This window comes from Salvelinus sp. IW2-2015, linkage group LG20, assembly GCF_002910315.2.
Source record: "Salvelinus sp. IW2-2015 linkage group LG20, ASM291031v2, whole genome shotgun sequence".
In the NCBI taxonomy this organism is placed as follows: domain Eukaryota; kingdom Metazoa; phylum Chordata; class Actinopteri; order Salmoniformes; family Salmonidae; genus Salvelinus; species Salvelinus sp. IW2-2015.
Genome location: NC_036860.1, coordinates 76,871,062 through 76,893,111, shown reverse-complemented (window position 1 = coordinate 76,893,111; position 22,050 = coordinate 76,871,062). Strand labels below are relative to the sequence as shown.

General features: G+C 45.5%; 1 protein-coding gene across 1 annotated transcript in view; it reads left to right on the top strand.

The window, feature by feature from the left end:
• Nucleotides 1–22,050, top strand: part of LOC111981200 (caskin-2) — an 84,284-nt gene that overhangs the window by 23,656 nt on the left and 38,578 nt on the right. The window contains 1 exon segment of the mRNA XM_070449664.1: nt 16,101–16,152. Within this exon segment, the coding sequence (XP_070305765.1) occupies nt 16,101–16,152 (52 nt within the window).

The window sequence follows — 22,050 nt, the reverse complement described above, 5'->3', positions numbered from 1 at the left end:
AACCCTGGGGAGCCCCTTCACCTGTGAACCCTGGGGAGCCCCNTCACCTGTGAACCCTGGGGAGCGCCATCACCTGTGAACTCTGGCGAGCCCCATCACCTGTGAACCCTGGGGAGCCCCTTCACCTGTGAACCCTGGGGAGCCCCTTCACCTGTGAACCCTGGGGAGCCCCATCACCTTTGCAGTGTTGACATTACATAGGAGAATACAGAGTTTGTGACCTTTTGATTAAGATAAGAAAATCCCTTCAATGTACAGGTCTAGCCTGTTTTCTAATGTTTGCTTCCCTCAAAATAGTCTCAGGTGCATTAACTCTTTTGGCCTAATGAATTGGCTGAGGTGCAGAGACACGTAGTTGAGACAGATGTTTCCCTTTTCATGGCATTTTTGGTTAACCCTCTCTGGTGATCCTTTTAAGACAAAATAGGATGTGGTCAAGGAAATTACCGCTCTTCCTATTTTGGTTTGGATGACCAATCTATTGTTGGTTTTTTACGCAGGACGTTGGGTCCAGTTTTTGTTGTCTTTATTTGTATAGTACAAGTATTCCCAAACGCGGGTAAAATGTATCATTTGTTGGAATTTTTCTCACATTTTCAAACAGTACATTTATATTTTCCAAAGGGGCTATACATTTGGGTGAGTTTTTCTCTCTCGCCCGAGTAGCCTCGTTTCACTGCCAAAAATAAAATTCAACCATCTAGTGTTCAGCGAAATGACAACACGATGTCAAATACAGGTAGCCTAGTCAAATAATGAACATCCAATCACATTAACTGTTACTCTCTCGCAGGAAACCTTCACTCTTGCGCAGACATTTAGAAAAGAAACATGACAATTTGAAAAATAAGCCACGGGAGTTTTTTGAGCGAGAATAAAGATGACTTGCGAGTAGTAAGACATGTATAAAAGCAACAGATAGCATTAATAAGAAGGGGCTATAAGCGTCTTATATGGTGAGCTACCGAATGGCTAGGACAGGCAAGCCCCATACTATTATGAAGGACTTAATTCTTCATGCTGTTGCGGATATGGCTGGAACAATGCTGGGGGGAAAGGCCCAAAAAACTATACAGACAATTACTTCATCAAACAACACTGTTTCACGATGCATCAATGACATGGCAGGAGATTTTTTGAAACAATTACTGCTTCGCATACAAGCCAGTGAATTAAATGCGTTACAGCTGGATGAGTCAACAGACGTGGCAGGCCTGGCACAGCTCCTGGTATATGTCCGTTACGTTTATGGGGGTCAATTAAGGAAGACATCCTCTTCTGCAAACCACTGTAAACCAGGACAACAGGAGAGGATATTTTTTAAGTACGACAGCTTTGTGACATCAAATGGACTTTGGTGGTCAAGATGTGTTGGTATTTGTACTGATGGCGCAAACGCCATGACAGGAAGACATAGTGGAGTGGTAACGCACGTGTAAGCAGTTGCTCCCGATGCCACTTGGGTACACTGCAGCATCCACCGAGAAGCTCTTGCTGCCAAGGGAATGCCTGACAGCTTGAAAGACGTTTTGGACACTACAGTGAAAATAGTTAACTTTGTTACAGCAAGGCCCCTGAACTCTCGTGTATTTACTGCATTATGCAATGATATTGGCAGCGACCATGTAATGCTTTTACAACATACAGAAATGTGCTGGTTATCAAGGGGCAAAGTATTGACACATATTTTATTATTGAGACGAGCTTAAAGTTTTCTTTACTGACCATAATTTTCACTTGTCTGACCGCTTGCATGTTGACGAGTTTCTCACACAACTGGCCTATCTGGGTGATGTTTTTTCTCGCCTGAATGATCTGAATCTAGGATTACAGGGACTCTCTGCAACTATATTCAATGTGCGGGACAAAATTGAGGCTATGAATAAGAAGTTGGAGCTCTTTTCTGTCTGCATTAACAAGGACACACACAGCTATTTCCGTCATTGCATGATTTTTTTTGTGTTCAAATAAACTCAAGCTTACGGACAATGTCAAATGTGATATAGCAAGGCACCTGAGTGAGCTGGGTGCGCAATTACGCAGGTTCTTTCCGGAAACGGACAACACAAACAACTGGAATCGTTATCGTTTTCATGCCCTGCCTCCAGTCCACTTACTGATATCTGAACAAGAGAGTCTCATCGAAATTGCAACAAGCGGTTCTGTGAAAATGGAATTTAATCAGAAGCCACTGCCAGATTTCTGGATAAGGCTGCGCTCAGAGTTTCTTGCCTTGGTAAATCGCGCTGTTAAGACACTGATGCCCTTTGCAACCACGTACCTATGTGAGAGTGGATTCTCGGCCCTCACTAGCATGAAAAACGAAATACAGGCACAGACTGTGTGTGAGAAATGATTTAAGACTGAGAATCTCTCCAGTACAACCCACCATTGCAGTTATGTGCATCCTTTCAAGCACACCCTTCTCATTAACATGTGGTGAGTTATTCACAATTTTTGATGAACAAATATGGTTTTATATGTAAGATGGTTAAATAAAGAGAAAATGATTGATGTATTATTATATTATTATTTGTGCCTTGGTCCTATAAGAGGTCTTTGTCACTTCCCACAAGCCGGGTTTTGACAAAAATTCACACTCATTCTTATGTTTAACTGTATCGTAAAGGATGTTTGTGGCAGGCTTACAATGATGGCAAAAAAACAACATTGTAGAGTGCGCTGGCCCTGTATGCAGCTGGAGGTTGAATATTTTAAGGGGTACGGGACTATAAAAAGTTTGGGAACCACTGGTATAGTATAATGCAGCCTGATTTGTGTATCTTCTGAGATTGATCCTTCCTTTCATAAAATGACACTTCATCAGATGATAGTCTGACAGATGGGAATAAGCTTGAACTGCCGTGTTTGGGTAGAAAATAAACCCAGTGATTGAATCCCCCAACGGAACCTTCTGAGGTTTGCCTTGAGATGAACTATGATCTATGTGTTTTCTGAACTGCCTGCCCTCCTTACACTGTTCAGCTTTACCTATCAAATCAMAGCTGTACTGTTAGTRCTTTGCACACGTATAATTAAAGCACTTTTCTGMTCWTTTGTCATGAAACAGCAGGGCGTTTTTTCTCTGCTCTCTGTGCCAAGGAAAACATTCCCTCTTTCATTGCCCTTTGCTTTTCTCTCCTRYTTCCTCCTCTTTCAGTTAAACCAACARGTCTTTGGAGCGTTCTTCTCATGTAACTGACTTCTGCATCAGCACCAARGACTTATTTTTCTTTGCATTTAAATCCTGATCACAAAAGAAGCACCAGGCCAGTGTTTAGGTTGCCTGACGACTCCAACGGAATTATTCCGCTGCTCCCCTGCGTTCGCGATATACTCCAGTCTGCCATTGTTGAAGTTGTTTGTGGTGATGTCAAAATGAGTGTGTTGTACAAAACACAAGTAATCAGTGAATGGATCATCTCTAACCAATCAGCGTATCAAAGCATGACGCATTTTCAAAACGCCTCTTTACCTACGTGTTCTGGCTCTGGCGCAACCCGTCGTTTCTGGGACCAATCAGAACAGTTACAATGTGTTTGCGTGCTAGAAATCGTCCGGCAGGTACTCCGATCCAGACTCACTGCGGAGTAGAAACTTATGTCCGTGGTCGTGGCGTAGCGTTTGGCCGGAGCAAGGTTTTTGAGTAGCCAAGCCTGCGTTTAGGGCAGCTTCGATGTATTTTCTCCAGGGTTGCTGCTACCTGCTGCAGTATGATGGTGGCCTCCTTTAGCCGGGGCTGGCCTGAGCTCTGATACTTGGGGTCTCTCAGCCAGCTCCCCAGTGGCCTGCCCTGCAGCTGTCGAGCCATGTCAGTTGGCCTGGAGATGAAAGTCTCGCGGCCCTCTCCTTCACGGGGAGTGCCTGACCGCCGTGTCGTCACGGATACGTGTCCATTAGGGCCCAGTGAGTGACAGGCCGGCTCCACAGACAGCAGGGTTCACTGCACACACAACCCAGGTGCACACACACACACCCTGAGGCAGAGAGCTGTGAAACGCATCACGCACAATCATGATTTATGACTCAGAGGCCCCCCTGTGCACTGGTTAATTGAACACCGTTTCAAGGGTCGTAAATTGATGCATCCGTCTAACTGACTAGGCCGTGTCAATTTCAAGCCCTTGGATGGGAGCTTTGTTTCTAGGTCCCTGTTGACGTACAGTAAAACTTGTTCTCATCCTCAATGATATCGTGCTGTAACGACTGACATTCAATTCAAATGGTACAGCAGCATTGTCGCATCATTTACAACATCTTTATGGATCACTAGTCTCACAAATAACCTAACCATGCATTGTGAACCATGCTTTGATTCATCCCCCAGTTCACATCCTTCCTCTGGCGCTCCACTGGAAATAGCTAGAGATGCAGCATGATCAGCAGCCCAGTGCAGTAGAGCTCTCTGTCAGTAAACTGCACTGTCTTTTCATGCTTGAAAGAAGTGTCCAAATCCCTACACTAAACATGACATGCCTTCTAACTTTATATGAACTGAAGTTCTTACCCCCAAAAAGTCTACTGTGAGAATGTAATGACAAGGGTGCGACTGGGTACATAAGCAGGAAACGGTAATAAATGCATTATTGAGTAAACAATGAATGTAGTGATAGACATCAAATAACCAGTATTTCTGAGAGAGGCCGCGCCACAATGTCTGTACTGCTGGGCGTTTTAGATGTGTATCAATACATGTATAGTGTGCTTGTGTACATTGTGTACATTGTTTACATGAGGACATTTCAACCATGAGAGAGTGGTTATTCATGGTAGGTCTTGGACAGGAAATGTCAATTTCATATGAAACAAGGAAAGGGGGTCTTTCAGTTTTCCCAAACTACAGGGACCGTAAGAACCAATTTTATGAGACCCCGGGTGGCGCAGTGGTCTAGGGCACTGCATCGCAGCGCTAGCTGCGCCACCAGAGACTCTGGGTTCGCTCTCTGTCGCAGCCAGCCGCGACCGGGAGGTCCGTTGGGCGACGCACAATTGGCCTAGCGTCGTCCGGGTTAGGGAGGGTTTGGCCGGTAGGGATATCCTTGTCTCATCGCGCAACAGCGACTCCTGTGGCGGGCCGGGCGCAGTGCGCGCTAATCAAGGGAGCCAGGTGCACGGTGTTTCCTCCGACACATTGGTGCGGCTGGCTTCCGGGTTGGAGGCGCGCTGTGTTAAGAAGCAGTGCGGCTTGGTTGGGTTGTGTTTCGGAGGACGCATGGCTTTCGACCTTCGTCTCTCCCGAGCCCGTACGGGAGTTGTAGCGATGAGACAAGATAGTAATTACTAACAATTGGATACCACGAAATTGGGGAGAAAAGGGGGTAAAAAAAAGAAAAATTTCGTTTTTGTTCTAGGCCCAATTCATAAAGCACAATGTTTGTTCTCTCTTTGAAAGAGTGTTCCATATTTTCATCTGGATCAGAAAAGGAAGGCTTTCCTCTGTTATCATTAAGTCTATTTAGTGTGCAATGTCTTCCTCAATGTGGACCCTCCGGGTGACTACTGTACCTCAATCTATTGTTTTCCCTGTGTTTCCTCCCTCAACTAAGACCACAACGTTATTAGTATTAATCCTCCTAACCCCTGTCTGTCTGTTCTCACCGCTGGACCTGTGACCAGTAAGAAAGTCAAACGCCAACATGTTCAAGACCCCGCAGACCACGGGAGATGAAGCAACCTCCCCTTTTTAAACTTTAAAGGCAATTCCGACACTTTTCAACATCATATTAATTATCACCAAACCAGTGTCTACATATGTGAAAACTGCCCATTTCTATGATCTGTGGTTAAAAAAATATGAAGGTCCTAAAAAATGCTTCTCTGTGTCATCACAGGGTAGGATTAAAAGGGAAAAACTGAGGGATGGTACTTTCTTGCTCCCCATGTCACCGCAAATGTCATAGTGTTTGAAAATCACTGTTTTTTTAAAGGTTTAAACTTTTGATGATGTCATTGGTTAGAACTTTTTATATTTTTTTCTACAAAACTTCGAAATGCGCCATTTTCACATGTTGACACTGATATTGTGCTGGAGATAATGAAAATGAGGTGAGGTAATGAAAGGTGGTTGAGTTACCCTTTAACACTAGTACCGCTGGGCCTCGATGGACCGCCCCTTTCCCTTAGACCGCTGCTCCACTCGGGAGCCCTAATAGGCTGACCACACCGCTCGCGTGTGTGGAAATCAATGTTATTCAATTATTGCACCCACACTGCTCGCCTGCGCCAACGAGCGTCTGCGTTGCCAAGGGCTAAAATAGAAATCAGTTCTATTTCTGACGCAGATCTATTTCTGACGCAGTCCTGCCTCTCCCATCTCCTCATTGGTTTATAGAAGAAGGTACCCGCGTGCCATCTCCTCATTGGTTATACCCACGTGGGTGACTGAAAGACGAACGAGGTCAGTGGCAGTAATGCACCTAATTTATGAAAGTTGCCAAACACAATATAAAGTCAAAAGAAGAAAAAGCCTGGAAGGAAGAGAGATGACTAGAAACGATTCGGTTGACCGTTTTATGTGTGGATTAATTGTCGGAGTAGAGGACCTTGTGCATTTCAGGTAAAATAACAACTCAATGTTTATATCCCAGGACAAATTAGCTAGCAACAGCAAGCTAGCTAAATAGGACAAATTAGCTAGCAAGTGCAAGCTAACTAGCTAAATTGCCATAAATGTTTAGTGCTTTTCGGCCTGTTCCCAAATTAATGTAATTGGTTCAGAGTTTGTTTTGATATTTTAACCTGCGTGTCGTGATCGCGTTTGGTGTAGGGGGACAAAATAAATGTATGCACGATGGCGCACGAGCGAAGCCGGTTTGGGTTCCGTGTAAGGCACTGCATCTCAGTGCTTGAGGCATCACTACAGACACCCTGGTTCGATTGCAGGCTGTATCACAACCGGCCGTGATTGGGAGTCCCGTAGGGTGGCGCACAATTGGCCCAGCGTCGTCCGGGTTTGGCCAGGGTAGGCCATCATTGTAAATAAGATTTGTTACATTTTTAAAAATTATATTAAGTAATGAGCAGCCATTCTGACTGCAACATTCTAACAGTGTAATTAATACATTTCATATATTCTATCGCAAAAATAATAATTTGGTTGTGTTTATGAAGGTCTTAGGTAACATTAGAATACAAATATATATATTTTAAATAACACAATAGCATTTTCACTAGTTTGTTACTATAGGCTATATGTAAAAATAACAAAAATAGAGACACATTCAAGTGTTCAATGTATTTTATTTGTGGAGTTCCTTTGTTACAACTATGAAACAGAAAGCATATGTGTTGGAATGCAGTAACGACTTATTTTAATTTTGATAAAAATATAATAATCCCCATCTTCCAAGATGCAAAGTCTGCAAGATGCGCAGTCAAATGACGAAGACATCAGTAGCCTAAACATCATTGCTTGATAAAGTGTAAATCAGCACAAAAGCAATAATGGCATTATAATGAATATAAGTGTTAATGACAGCAGTCAAAAATAGTCAATTTGGTGGTTATAGGTTATCATGGTGTGCGTCTTCACACAGTAGCATCAGTTGGAGCATGTCCATGTCAGTTGGCGCATGTCTTTTTAGTGCTTAGGTTCAGGCTTAGGTTCAGGTTTAGGTTCAGGCTTAGGTTCATGATGAGGCTCAGAATCTGATGAATAATCAGATGTCATGAATAATTTCTTCCCCAGCATCTGTCGTTTTCATTCAGATTTTGTAGCAATGCTAACTTAGCATGTGCATCCATTCGTGTTGGTCTCCTTGCCATTGTAAATTACACACACTCTCACTGTGTACTCCATGTAGGCCAGAGTAGACTGATAAGACTGTTTGGATTTGTTGTACTGATATAGGGTTAGGGCTGTTGCACTGACAGTATTATGCCACACCAGCAGTCATGAGTCATGACCGCAGTAAAATTCCACGTGACCATTGAGTCATGGTATTCTCCTCTTATGCACATGTGGACATGTGTCGATAGCGACCATCAGGTCGTTAATGGCCTGGTACTCGGGGCTCTATTGTCCCTCTAACCACTCTGATATCAATGCAAATGCAGTCAAATCACATCAAATGCTTATCATCAAAACATTATCGTGTTTTTAAAACTCACCTCACTGTGATTGATCAATTTGACGAAAGAAGTTCAACAACAGGTTGAAACTGAGTGGAGAACATGGTCGTTGTTTCAAAGCCTAACATAACAAAATGACCAGTGCTTTCTAAGTTGATGATTCATTCAAAACAGTCATACGCATATTAGAGCTGATGCATACACATAGGCCCATATATGAGCCAAAGCCCCCAAAAAATACAAAAACTGAATTAAAATAATGATTGTGCTGTTATACAATACATAGCCTACAGCATATTACGCATGGTAGGAAAACATTTTAAAAAATGATTTAAGAGGTCTTTGGTGCCAAATTGTTCTAGCCTAGGGCTGTGGCGGTCATTACGTGGTGTCAGACTGTCATGGAGGAGATGGAAATACACAGTGGTGAGATATTCTGTAGCTAAAGGTAATGTCTCAGCCTATTCATTATGAACATAAATGTTTTCTAGGCTATTCAAAATCAAATACAAATTGGGGGCGGCTATCTCTGTAAGCCGCTCTGCACAATCAATGAACCAACCACATCGCCTAGGCCTATATGTTCTCTCCCAGACTCATGGATAGACAGTTTGGAGTGTAGCAGAAGGTAACCAGTCCATCCAGTATGCATAATAATACAGTCCACACTCAAAGGCCATTGCTATAATTGTTTTAATTTTGGAGAATAGTCTAATAGGGTACATACTGTTTTGAGGTTCTAATTAGAATAGATCAATACAATAGAATGGCACGTCCTGTTCTTCATTCACAATTGGTGATGACATAATTATGCATCGTTTGCTTCCCCTCCCCCTTTCTCCCTATCATACTTTACTTCATTTATTTATTATGTTGTTATATGTGTGAAATTAGTTTCAGTATAGTTTAGGTTCAGTTTTGAGGCAATTATTGAGGTGATTATCAACTGGGACAGCGCCTTCAACTGTCGAGAGAAGGAGTGGAGCAGGCCCTACTGTCGGGAGAAGGAGTGGAAAAGGCCCCACTGTCGGGAGAAGGAGTGGAAAAGGCCCCACTGTCGGGAGAAGGAGTGGAGCAGGCCCCACTGTCGGGAGAAGGAGTGGAAAATGCCCCACTGTCGGGAGAAGGAGTGGAGCAGGCTCCACTGTCGGGAGAAGGAGTGGAGCAGACTCCACTGTCGGGAGAAGGAGTGGAGCAGACTTAAATAGCAGAGTATACATATTTTTTTTATTTTTTTATATGAGCAGTCCAAATGACTGCTTTAGCAGTTCTAGTGTTATCCTTCACAACCTTGTCAACTCCTCATGAGAGATGGATTCAGGGAATAGTTTTCTTCTTTGTCCCCTCAGTATGAGTGAATGAATTAAATCTTTGCTGACTGTAATGAGATCAGCAGTACTTCTACAGTGACAGAAAGCAGTTAGACTGTTGTCACTGGCACCAAAACAGTTCCAGAGGACAACAAAATGGCTGTGTGAAGTCATTACAGTCAATTTGGGACACCAGCAGTTTCAACTACTGACAGGGCAAATCACCTTTTCCCATAAACACCCCCCTTGACCCAGGGTGTTGTGTGTGTACATGTGTGTTTCAAAGCTCATCTCTTCTGCTGGTGTTAGTGTTGGCCCTCTGGCGTGCCGTGTCTGTGTGTGACCACACACTCCTCCAGGCCCATCTGCAGCTCTTTTATTTACATACCGTGGTGCTACTCCCCATGCCAAGCTGGCCCGGGCTCCGAACCCCAGACTCCCCAATGGCTGAGCCGGACTGGGAAGACAACACATGGGCCTCAGGTTTCACTCCACTTCATCTCAAAGGAAAACATTGGGAGCCTCAACTCTTCATTCTCATGCATTAGACCATGCATGTTGGCGTTCCTGTCAGCCATTAGGACGTAGCTTGTTGGAGCCTAGAGGGCCAGGAGAGGAGAGCATGCCCAGATATGATGGGGAGAGAACAATCTGGCTCTTATCTGTGCTGCTACGTGTCTGATGTCGGTGTTATCTGCCTTTTCTTGTCTCCTGATAAGAGTGGCGTGAGTAAAGCCTCAGGCGTGGGGCAGCAGGTGTGGGCAGGCAGTGAGACACTACAGTACAGCAGCGTACACATTCCTCTGGAGAGGCTGACGTGTGTGAAAGGTCTGCTTAGGGCAGGAGGGGAGCCCTTTCCCCTTGTTACCTTTGCTCTGATCAGCTAAGTAATTGCTCAGTTGTTTAAAGAATGTTTTTCCCGTTTTATGAAAGGGCATTTGTACTCTTTTTTTTTGTTGTTGCTGGTTGTTTGGTTACTTGATTGTGTGTGAAGCTGGTTGTCTGTGTCTGGATCCTCTTGTGTACTAGAGGTGGTCCTGGTTTGCGTGTAGGCTGCGTAATGAGTTGTGAATGTAACAGGAGGAACTCCCTGCTTCTCAGGCATTACTCTAATCATCAGAGGAAGAGCCGGGGGAACGAGGGGAAAATAGAGTGCAGAAAAAAGGGAGAGGGAGCAGGGAGAGGTGGAGGGAGACAGAGAGAACGAAGAGAGAGGGCGGAGTAGAGTCGGTGAGATGGAGGAACACAGAGTTTTGGGACCTCTCGCTCTATCGCTCTGCCTCCCTTTCTCCCTCCCCTGGGAGGGGGCTCACACAATGGCCTAAGACTCCCGCTCTTTGGAACAATGGTCTTGGGAAAGGAAGTGTAGAAGAGGCCCAGCTCAAGTCCCTGCTTTTGTTTCTGAGAGGTCCCCCCCTCCGTGTCAAAGCCAGATTGCAACGAAACACCCCTGAGGTCACTCACACACTCCTACACCTCCGGTTCCTGGTCACACAGCCAGTGCTTCCTCATGGTGCCTCCAGTAAAACTCTGCCCCCCTCTGATCACCCCCAAACACCACCCCCTGGAGGTGGAGGTGATGGGGCAAACCGGAAAACTGCCCCAGAAGACAAGGTCCATTCCTCCCCGGAGAAAAACAACACAAACAAAGTGGACCGCCAGAGGCCTGGGAGGTGAACTGAGATGGTCTCTGCCCGGCCGAGTGTGAGTGTGTGCTATTTCACTGTGGTCTCCAGCAATGGGGTCCTATTATGTGCCAGTACAGTGTGCACGGTGGGAAAATACCATGCAGAATGAACAGTCATGGACACGAGATGGAGAGAGGAAATTTGGCTTAGTTTGTTAGAACTTTAGGAAAAATACTCAGCCACACCGCCAATCTCTTACCCCTGATGTGTTCTTAACCTTGTGTTCTTAACGGCCAGACAGTTTGGACTCCTCTGTGTAGCTGCGTATACTGAAGTAATACGGGGTAATCTGGCATGGAGATTTCTGAGGGGCAATGACCATATATATATTTTGTAATTCTTGTTTGCCACAGGAGGAAGCACTCTGCCCTCACTTTCTCCTCCCTACTCTCTCTCTCTGACAGCACTTCCCCTTATACTTTAAGTGTGATAGTTCAGAAACTGTGGCTCTGATTGCTGAGGGATTTTCCCGCTCTTTGGCTAGGAGGCAGGTGTTCAGACAGGAGGTGGATGTGTAGGAGTGAGCAGCAGCACAAGGGGCCTCAAGACACAGCAGTGAGAGTACTGCTTCCTATGATGTAACCAGGCAGGTGCAGGTACGCAGGTGTTAACTGCACCAGGAACAGGTTGGTGTTGATAGATGGGTGAGCCTCCTATGGTCAAAATGCTGTAAAGATCAATATCTAGCTCCAGAGAGGGCTAGCCACCAGGCAAACTGAGAACCTAACTTGACCCAGCGGACTTAGCAGTGTGTGATGACTTTTCTCCACATGTAACTGTTGATTTGAGGAAAGCTAAGTAAACAGATAAAACCGATCTGTGTTGAAATCTGTGGCTGTGGTCCACTCTGGCAGCACTGCCTCCAGACGTAGGGAATAGCCACTCTGACGCCTCACAGAGCCGTTTAAAAACGACAGGGATCTGGGAACTGGCCAGGGGAACAGCCTTTGTGTGCAACCCTGTCATTGTCCCAGAGCTCAGATAAGGCAAAAAAAAATACCCCAGCACTGCGCTGTGACTTCCTGTCCCCATTTACTCAGCAGAAAAGGCCCTATTCCCACTACGAGTTATGAAGGAGAGACTGAGGAGCAGGGTGGCGAAAGATAATTTTACTTTTCAATTCACATTACATCCTTGCTTTACTGTACCTTTTGTTGTGGCTGGCAATGCAAAAATGTTTGGTCTTCAGCTCAAATTTACTGTAAATATCACAGTAGCCACAAGCCAGTAAGCAAAACTATTCAACAGTGACAAACTTTTATTCTTAAAGATATTACACTGTTGAATAATGCAACCAAACCATATTACACTCTTGAATAATGCAACAATTCAAAGGCATGTATGTGCAAAGGGTAGGAAGCATGAGTTTTAACTCACCAAAGTAACAACACAGTGTTGTCAAAGACTTAGTAACTTAGTTGTAGTCATGATCTGGTTACCTAAAGCTACAAACATAGTTATGTTTTTGGGTTATTACTTATGAACTTATTTCCGGATATCTTCTAAACTACCCACAATGCACTATTTCGCAACGTCATATGGAGAGAGTTCGTATGCTAGCTTGGTATCTAGCTCAAGCCGGCCAACGTTAGCATCCTCATGCGCTTCACGGACTTTGTGGCTGTGTTATCTAGTAGGAACCTGTTAGCACGGCATACTCTGGTGCCTCCTTGCCGCGCCCTCCATAAGGCAAGGGGAGGAAAGGGCTTTCTTCAGCTCTTTAATCATCCAAGCAAGATGCTTCCTTGTTGACTGGTTGCAGCTCCCAAGGAGGAAGATGGCCAGCTGTTAAACCACTACTGTAGTTCACCTAATTTGTCACTATTTCAGTATAATATGTCATCGGGAACAGAGATGTGAAGGGATGTATATTCATCTTAGCATTGGTCCTCTTTTTACTGGTTTGAGTGATGCCAGTCACAGTAAGTCCTGTTATTGCGACAGGCAGATACCATATGGCTGGTTGGACCAAAACCAGCCATCGAGCCATTTAAAACCATACAAAACAGCCATATGGATTTACTCACAATTAATCTGGAAGATGTAGATGTGGTGTTTTTTTTAAAGGGTCCTTTAAAGCTATCAGGGTTTCTTTATTGCAACTTAAAGCCTGAATCTCGGGCATTGAGTCAAATGGCAGGGAATATGGCATGATGGGACTGCTGACGTTTTTCACWGAGCAGTTTTCGACAAGGCCTACTTTTGAAAGCTCTTTCTTCTGTAACAGAGCTGTTCCTGCCTCACATTTTGGATGGATAATAGTGGCCTGGTCTCTGTTCTACACCACAATGAGTGCAGAAGGAAAATMATGACCTGAACTTTTGTATGGTTATTGCCTAGACCTAAGTGCAGTCATTTGAGCCCCAGAAACAAAATGSATTTTTGAGGCGTTGCCTGCTCTTTTATGGAAGAACATATAATCATAYTTTTGATACTCACAGTGGTTGTCTAATTTTAGTCTGATATTTTACAACAGATTCTGTTTCTGCCAGTCGCACCAGAGACACAGGCTGCGACTTGAATCCATGAACTTGTTCCAAGACAGAATTCTCAAAMGTGCAGACWTTAGCAAAATCTCCCCTTTGCCCAGCATTCTTGCGGTACCAAATCTATGGTACGTTATACTTTCATCTTTAAATTAAAAAAAGATATGGAGTCCTCAAAATGTTGTAACCGAACAGGCGGCGCTTTCCCCCCTCTCCATAAACTACATTAAATATAACTTTTGACAAATGTGCAGCAGATGAAAGCTTCAATGGCCAATTTGCTGCAATATTCAGCATTGGAGACTGGTTCCTGTAGTGAAGACAAGGCCAGGCAGCCTGTCCCGTCAGTCGCATGAGGGTTTGATGTCAGTGTGTGCTTGTTACACAGCCAGCAAAGTTTTCAGATTTTTTTTTCGAAGAGGGGTTTGTGTTCCCATGACTTGACTGCGACACGCAATGTTTGATACACCTAATTAATTATGGAATTGAGGTCATAATCAAAGAGCCACAGAGATCCCCAAGGGGAAACTGGCTGTGGAGCAYAGATCTGGAATAGAAGCTCACTTCAAAGCACTTGTTTTGGGGCTGTTGAGGCTACCTTGGCCTTGCTCGTCTCCTGCTCAGACATAATGAGCAGTAGTAAGACGGGCTGTCACCATGTCTCCACACCGTGGGTGTATCCAGTGTCTGGGACTTCTTTCKCACTCGGTTCTGTGTTACCCCCCTGTGGCCTGCCCTTTGACCTCMCMGAACTCATAGCAAACAGTGACCCTCACAGCGGCTGACCCACCTTCAGACGCCATGGGAGACCAGAACACAAGTGCAGACTCTATCWTATGACCAGCTGACATGGATGGAGCTCTGCCTCACAGACCTCCATTACTGTTACAGCAGATGACAKATGCTTAGTGTCTGACAGTAAACTGTATATCTACCYCTGGRGGTGGTGATTCATYGTCTCAATGACCTTGCTGTGAYATGAGTGACTATTTTCATTTCAGGGACGATGACTGTGGCATCACACTGACATGCTGATTGAACGCAGGGCATAAGCTGCATGACTCTACAAAGCACACACTTTGTTTGGAATTCACAGAATTGATAAGAATGTGCTCCTTATCACATGCAACTGGTGAGTCTGTGCTTATGTTTGGAGAAATTGTATGAAAGATGTCAAAGAGAGCTGGGGTGTCAGCAGGACCAGTGAGATACACAAGGGAACGTCCCCGCCTTTGGTTGATCACGTCTTGGGAGGGCATAGAGATTGTAGTAAGTTGGTACATTTCCAATGAGGATTTACCCCAGAGTTTTACCCAAAGGCGCAGACCTTTCTGTTTCCATCTACTTGGGCCAGCACCGTGTCTCACTTGGCCATGACAAAGCAACAGTCTTTTTGAATGATGCAGAGGTTGTTGATTCTGCTCGCCACAAGTTTTTAGAGTCACAGTCCTGATGGAAACAGAATAACTAGAGGTTAAGTTAACATAAAACACTGATGACACCCTGGTGTGGGGCTAACTCTAGATGGAAAAGCACCATATGAGTCCCTGTGGTGGCCAGTGACATTCTTTCTTCTAAAGCCACACTAGATCAAAAGACACAACAAGGTCTCCTCCCCCCTGTTCTCTGAACAGTGTATTGTCTCCTGACCTGGCCACAGAGGTCAGCCTGGGGTGAGAGGCTAATGAACTGCCTCTAGAGATGGAGAGAAAGGGACAGATCTATCAGGGACAGTTTGTTTGGGATCGCTAGCTCACCCACCAGGTTTTTGAGGCCTGGTGGGTGAGCTAGCTGGAGTCTCCACTCAACTGTCTGTTGTTCTCCCCGTAAACCCTGAACCATGACCCCATAGCCCTCTAATTAAAAAAACTATATTTAACCTTTATTTAACTAGGCAAGTCTGTTAAGAACAAATTCTTATTTACAATGATGGCCTACCAAAAGGCAAAAGGCCTCCTGCGGGGACGGGAGCCTGAGATTAAAAAAATTAAATAAGTGCAATATAAATATAGGACAAAACACAGATCACAACAAGAGAGACAACACAGCACTACATAAAGAGAGACCTAAGACAACAACATAGCAAGGCAGCAACACATGACAACACAGCATGGTAGCAACCAAGCGTGACAACAACATGGTAGCAACTAATCAGGGTGAGTATCTAGACCAGGATCTCTTAGTCCTGTGGCCTGCAGGTCTTCAGCCTTTCCAGAACCAGATGCTCTATAATATTTTAGAATGACTGAGTTGGTTCCCACAGATAATCTTGTTGAACCTGGAGATGGTTTGAGCTCGCAAGCAAACACATGATCATGAGTGAACTAATAATAGATCTGTAAAACAATGCTCAACCTCCAGATTTTGCACAACCAAAAAGCAAGCCAATCCAGTATAGTACTATAAACCATGAACTGAAGATGCACCATGGAGGCACTTCCCTCCAGGCTTAAGTGAATAGTTTCTAGGTTAACCAGTAGCACGGTGTTTGTTCTAAAAATATCCTGAACGTATGTTGATTTATTTTCTGTCTTGTGTTTTTGCAGAGTTGTTGGGCTCCACGAAGAGACTGAACGTCAACTACCAGGATGGAGATGGGTAAGTGTGTGATGATAATAACACTGTCCTAAAGAACTGACTGACAACCTCTGTAAAAAAAAAAATACATAAAATAAAAGATGGCCTACCAATAAGCTACTCTTTCTGTATCTGTAAAACAGTACTACTGTGTAGCTTCTACATACAAGTGCTGGGATTTTAAAGCTCAATGCGTCTTGTGATAAACACTCTGCGTTAGTTTGCCTTGGGTTGAATCATGGCCTTCTGCTAAGTCAGCCAAAGCAGACTAACTGGTAATTGTGTCTGGAGGAGAAGCGGAGGTGTCACTGCTGAAAACGCTCATTTAATTGTTGTTTTTACTACTGCTTCTTGCCCAAAAGCAGATGCACCACAGTCTACTAACCCCCCAGTTACCCTGTCTGCCAGTGGAAATGCTGACTGTAAAAATGTTCCCCTCTCGCTTATTAGCATAGGTCTAGTTTCTCCTCATCTATTTTTCTCTTTGTGGAGGGACTTGGATCACATATGAAATTTCTCACTTTCTCCGTTTCCTCTCTTTCCCTTCTCACAGGGTGGTGTGTTTTCATCGCAGATATTTTTGTCGGCTTCTAGAGCCATACTAATTTTCACAATTGCTCTCAGTAGCTGATAGAATAGCACATTGATGAAATTGGTGAGATCCCTTGGTGCAGCGTGGCTTTTTTAAAGAGTCGCTCAGCTCCCTGTAGAATATGAACTAGTCAAAAAGTAGATCATGCAAACTCTGGCAAAGTCTACAGTTAGACTGTCTGAGTTCAGATTGAGTCCGATAGGCTTAGCACACCCGAGATATAACTAACTCCAAATATAACTACCTCTTATAGTGCTCCCACATCCATCCCAACAGCCTTCCCCCTCTACAGACACTACTGGTGCCCCCTCACTCAGCCTAAATAAACAGAGTAACAAAAGTGGAGAGAAGAGCCAAGACAACAGTGGGAGACCTTTAGATAAGCCGTGCCTCTGAGATGGCTGTAAAATGGTCCAGAGATTAGGACATTGGCGCACCATATATCAGAGCCCCAGCCCCCCCCCCCCCCCAGGCCCCAGGCACTGGCCATGGTTTACTGCTTGTTATGCATCTTCTCCAACCCCCCCTCTCTCCTTGTCAGCTCTCCCAGGGGGGGGGGGGGGCAGGGAATTCAGAGGCGGAGCCTGAGGGGGCCGGGGTCAGGGGTGGGTTTTGTCTGGCGTAGAGGGCGGGACTGTGGCCGATTTAGATGGGAGTGTTTACAAAAGCTGCCACACAACTCAATGCAGTGATGACAACTACCGCGTCCGGGAATTATATACTAGTGCACCAGAGAGGAAAAACATGGCTGGAAACAGAGTTGAAGGCTTGATGATGATGATGATACACTACATGACCAAAAGTATGTGGACACCTGCTCATTGAACATTTCATTCCACAATCATGGGCATTAATATGGAGTTGGTCCCCCCCTTTGATGCTGTAACAGCCTCCACTCTTCTGGGAAGGCTTTCCACTAGATGTTGGAACATTGCTGCGGGGACTTGCTTCCATTCAGCCACGAGCATTAGTGAGGTCGGACACTAATGTTGGGCGATTAGGTCTGGCTCGCAGTCAACGTTCCAATTCATCCTAAAGGTGTTCAGTGGGGTTGAAGTCAGGGCTCTGTGCAGGCCAGTCAAGTTCTTCCACACCGATCTTGACAAACCATTTCTATATGGACCTCGCTTTGTGTATGGGGCCATTGTCATACTGAAACAGGAAAGGGCCTTCCCCAAACTGTTGCTCCAAAGTTGGAATTGTCTAGAATGTCATTTTATGCTGTAGCGTTAAGAATTCCCTTCACTGGAACTAAGGGGCCGAGCACGAATCATGAAAAACAGCCCCAGACCATTATTCCTCCTCCACCAATTTTTCAGTTGGCACTATGCATTCGGGCAGGTAGCCTTCTCCTGGCCACCGCAAAACCCAGATTCATCTGTCGTACTGCGAACTGGTGAAGCGTGATTCATCACTCCAGAGAACGCGTTTCCACTACTCCGGAGTCCAATGGCGGTGAGCTTTACACCACTCCAGCCGATGCTTGGCATTGCGCTTGGTGATCTTAGGCTTGTTTGCGGCTGCTCAGCCATGAAGCTTTCCGACGAACAGTTCTTGTACTGACATTGCTTCCAGAGGCAGTTTGGAACTCTGTAGTGAGTGTTGCAACCGAGGACAGGCAATTTTTACGTGCTACGCGCTTCAGCACTCTGTGGTCCTGTTCTGTGAGCTTGTGTGGCCTGCCTCTTCGCAGCTGAGCTGTTTTGCTCCTAGACTTTTCCACTTCACAGTAACAGCACTTACAGTTGACCGGGGCAGCTCTAGCAGTGCAGAAATCTGACGAACGGACTTGTTGGTAAGGTGGCATCCTATGACGGTGCCACGTTGAAAGTCACTGAGCTCTTCAGTAAGGCCATTCTTGTGCCAATGTTTGTCTATGCAGATTGCATGGCTGTGTGCTCGATTGTATACACCTGTCAGCAATGGGTGTGGCTGAAATAGCCGAATCCACTAATTTGAAGGTTTCCACATACTTTTGTATATAGTGTATGTGGGGCTCAACATTAGCATGTCGGAAGAGTGTTAATTTGTGTCTTGCTGTGTGTTGCTCAGGCTGCGTGCGCGCGTGTGTGTGTGTATTGCTCGGTTCTAATGGCCCCCGTGGGGACATGGAATTTCAAGTGGGGGGAAAGGTCTTTCATTATTCATCAGTGCTGTTGGCACTGCTCTGCTTTTCTCTCTAGCGTTAAACACAGACTKTACTACTGRAGGAACCCGACCCCTCATCTTATCACTACAYCTCAGTCTRATYTCCTATAGCTTAGTCTAGCGCTCCATTAGTAGGCCATACGCTATCATGTTGAAGCACAGCACACAACAATTATGTTTACAACAGTAATCACTCATGTATATTGTGGGCTGTTTGTTTTTCTAGAACACTTTGTTGTTGGGCAATCATGGAAAGTGTTCAGTCAGTCTTGGCAGTAGTGAGCGGGGATATGACTGGGCTCTTTAGTATGTAGTACTATGAATGTTGTTCAGGTGAAGACCTGTATGAGAGGATGATGAAAGGGTCTTACTCATCCCCTACTGTAGGCGTGGACATAGTTGATATACACTCAGTGGCCAGTTTATTAGGTTCACACATCTACCGGGTTGGACCCCCCTTTACCTCCAGAACACCTTGAATTCTTCAGGGCATAGAATCATTGCTCAATTGGTATCAAGGGACCTAACGTGTGCCAGGAAAACATTCCACACATCATTACACCTCCACCCTGTACCGTTGACACCAGGCAGGATGGGGCCATGGACCCATACTGTTTATGCTAAATCCGGACTCTGTCATCAGCATGACGCAATAGGAACCGGGATTCGTCGGACCAGGCGATGTTTTGTGTTGGTGATGGCGTGCCCACTGGAGCCGCGTCGTCTTGTTTTTAGCTGATAGAAGTGGAACCCTCTGTGGTCGTCTGCTGCAATAGCCCATCAGTGACAAGTCCCGACTTGTATATTTCTGAGATGCTGTTCTGCACTGTTGTACTGCGCCACTATTTGCCTCTTTATGGCCTGTTGACTTGCACAATTCTTTACATTTTCGCCCACTGCTGCTGACTGGATGTGTTTTGTTTGTCGCACCATTCTCTGTAAACCCTAGACACTGTTGTGTGTGAAAAGCCCAGGAGGCTGGCCGTTTCTGAGAAACTGGAACATGCTCGCCTGGCACAAACGATCATACCAAACTCAGTCGCTTAGGTCACTTTTACCCGTTCTAACGTTTAGTCGAGCAGTAACTGAATTCCTTGGTGCCTGTCTGCCTGCTTTATTAAGTAATCCACGGCCACGTGACTCACTTTCTGTAGGAGATAACCATTTTCGTGAGCGGGGTGGTGTACCTAATAAACTGGCCAACTGGTCAGCTCACGCAACTGTTATTAAGGTGTGTGAGGCTGTGAGAGAGTGCTTGGCACCCATTCATCCCATTTCCGTAGACTTTATTTGCCCTCTCCGTGTATGTGCTAGCATGCATGAGAGAAAGAGATTGTGTGTGTGTCAGAGAAAGGCATGCTGAACAAACACTGGTGCTGTAATATATAAAAGGGTCTCTTTTCTGCAACCCTGTGAGACAAATTAGTATTTGAGTCTCCATGAACTTTTCCAGCTTTTGGTCTGTGTTTGGGGTGCAGTTTCCATGGAGAGCAGCACTGGAATGGCCTGGGCTGAATGGCTGTGCCTGTCTGTGGGGGACTGGTTGGATCCCTGGCCTGTGTGTCTGTGTGTCCACAGAGGGCAGTACTGCCAGGACCCGTCAACACACCCCTGTCATCTGAAGCAATGGAGGGAAAGAACCAACCCTGGCAGGAGAGGACTATACACTACTAACTCTCCCTCTGAGAGCTGGACAGAAAGCCTGCTCTGTTTCTAAACTACCATAGAAGCTGACATCCATGCCATGTTAGAAGTGTATGTCAACACAGCTCTCTGCGGGAGGAAGGTGTGTGTGTGTGTGTGTGTGTGTGTGTGTGTGTGTGTGTGTGTGTGTGTGTTGTGTGGTGGTGTGTGTGTGTTGTGTGTGTGTGTGTGTGTGTGTGTGTGTGTGTGTGTGTGTGTGTGTGTGTGTGTGTGTGTGTGTGTGTGTGTGTGTGTGTGTGTGTGTGTGTGTGTGTGAAAGACTGTGTATTTAAGAGAATGAAACAGCGTGTCTGAACCTGCGCTCGTAAAACTCCCTGTAAATGTTTTCATTCAGACGGCTTGTACTGTCATATAAAATCCATTGACTTATAAAGGAACACAGGAAAGATACCAAAGGCATCCAAAAAAGACCTCACCATTGAAATGTAGCTAAAAGTGATGTCATAGTTCCCGTGTTTCCAAGCCATTTCATTGGCTCTACTACTATACTACACAGAGCTATTGAGCATTGATGCTGTGCCTAGATGACCAAGGCCAGGCCACTCTGTTTGCTGAAACGATTAGCACACAGCCCAGACTGGAAGGAAGTTATTAGCCTCTGACCTCCCAGTCAGCCAGTCAGTCAAATAGACAGAGAGATACTAGACTGGCCAGGTCACCTTGGGAATGTGACACTATCAGCAGGAATGTCATTTGACAGGATGGTGCCTTGGCTCTGAGAGAGCTGTAACTCTCTCACTGTCCCTGGTCTGGCTGGGAGCAGTGTGAGTAGTGTGTATGGGTGTGTGTGTGTGTGTGTGTGGTGTGTTGTGTGTGTGTGTGTGTGTTGTGTGTGTGTGTGTGTGTGTGTGTGTGTGTGTGTGTGTGTGTGTGTGTGTGTGTGTGTGTTGTGTGTGTGTGTGTGTGTGTGTGTGTAGCGTGTGAGCGTGTGTGTTTGCTTGCTTGTGTGTGTTTGCTTGCTTGTGTGTGAGAGTGTGTGTGAGCCTGTGCGTGTTTGCTTGCTTGTGTGAGAGCGGGTGTGTGTGTGTCTGTGTTTGTTTGTTTGAGGTGGGTGATATACTACCCCAGTGCATTCCAGTCTGCAGGGATGACAGCACTCCAACCTGGTACTGAGGGGCCTGATTGGAGACAGGTCAGACCCTCTCCATCTCCCTCCGTAAATATCTCCCTCCTCTCTCATCCTCTCTTTCTGTCTCTCCCTCTCTCTCTCTTTCTTTCATTTGAGTGATGTGCTAGAGTGATGAGGTAAGGTGTCCCTGTTCTCTTCTAGAGAGGGGGAGAGGGAGAGACGGCGGGGTTGACAGGAGGAGAGACCTGRGTGCTTTGAACACAGAGCCTTTTCAAGGGCCTTTCTCTCTTCTGGACTCTCACGTCCTGCCAGGGGGAGAACAGGAGAGAGAATTGAAGGGAAGGACAGAGGAGGGATTGTGTACCTCCGGCCTCTCACCTCCCTCTCTCCCTCTCCTGACGTCCCT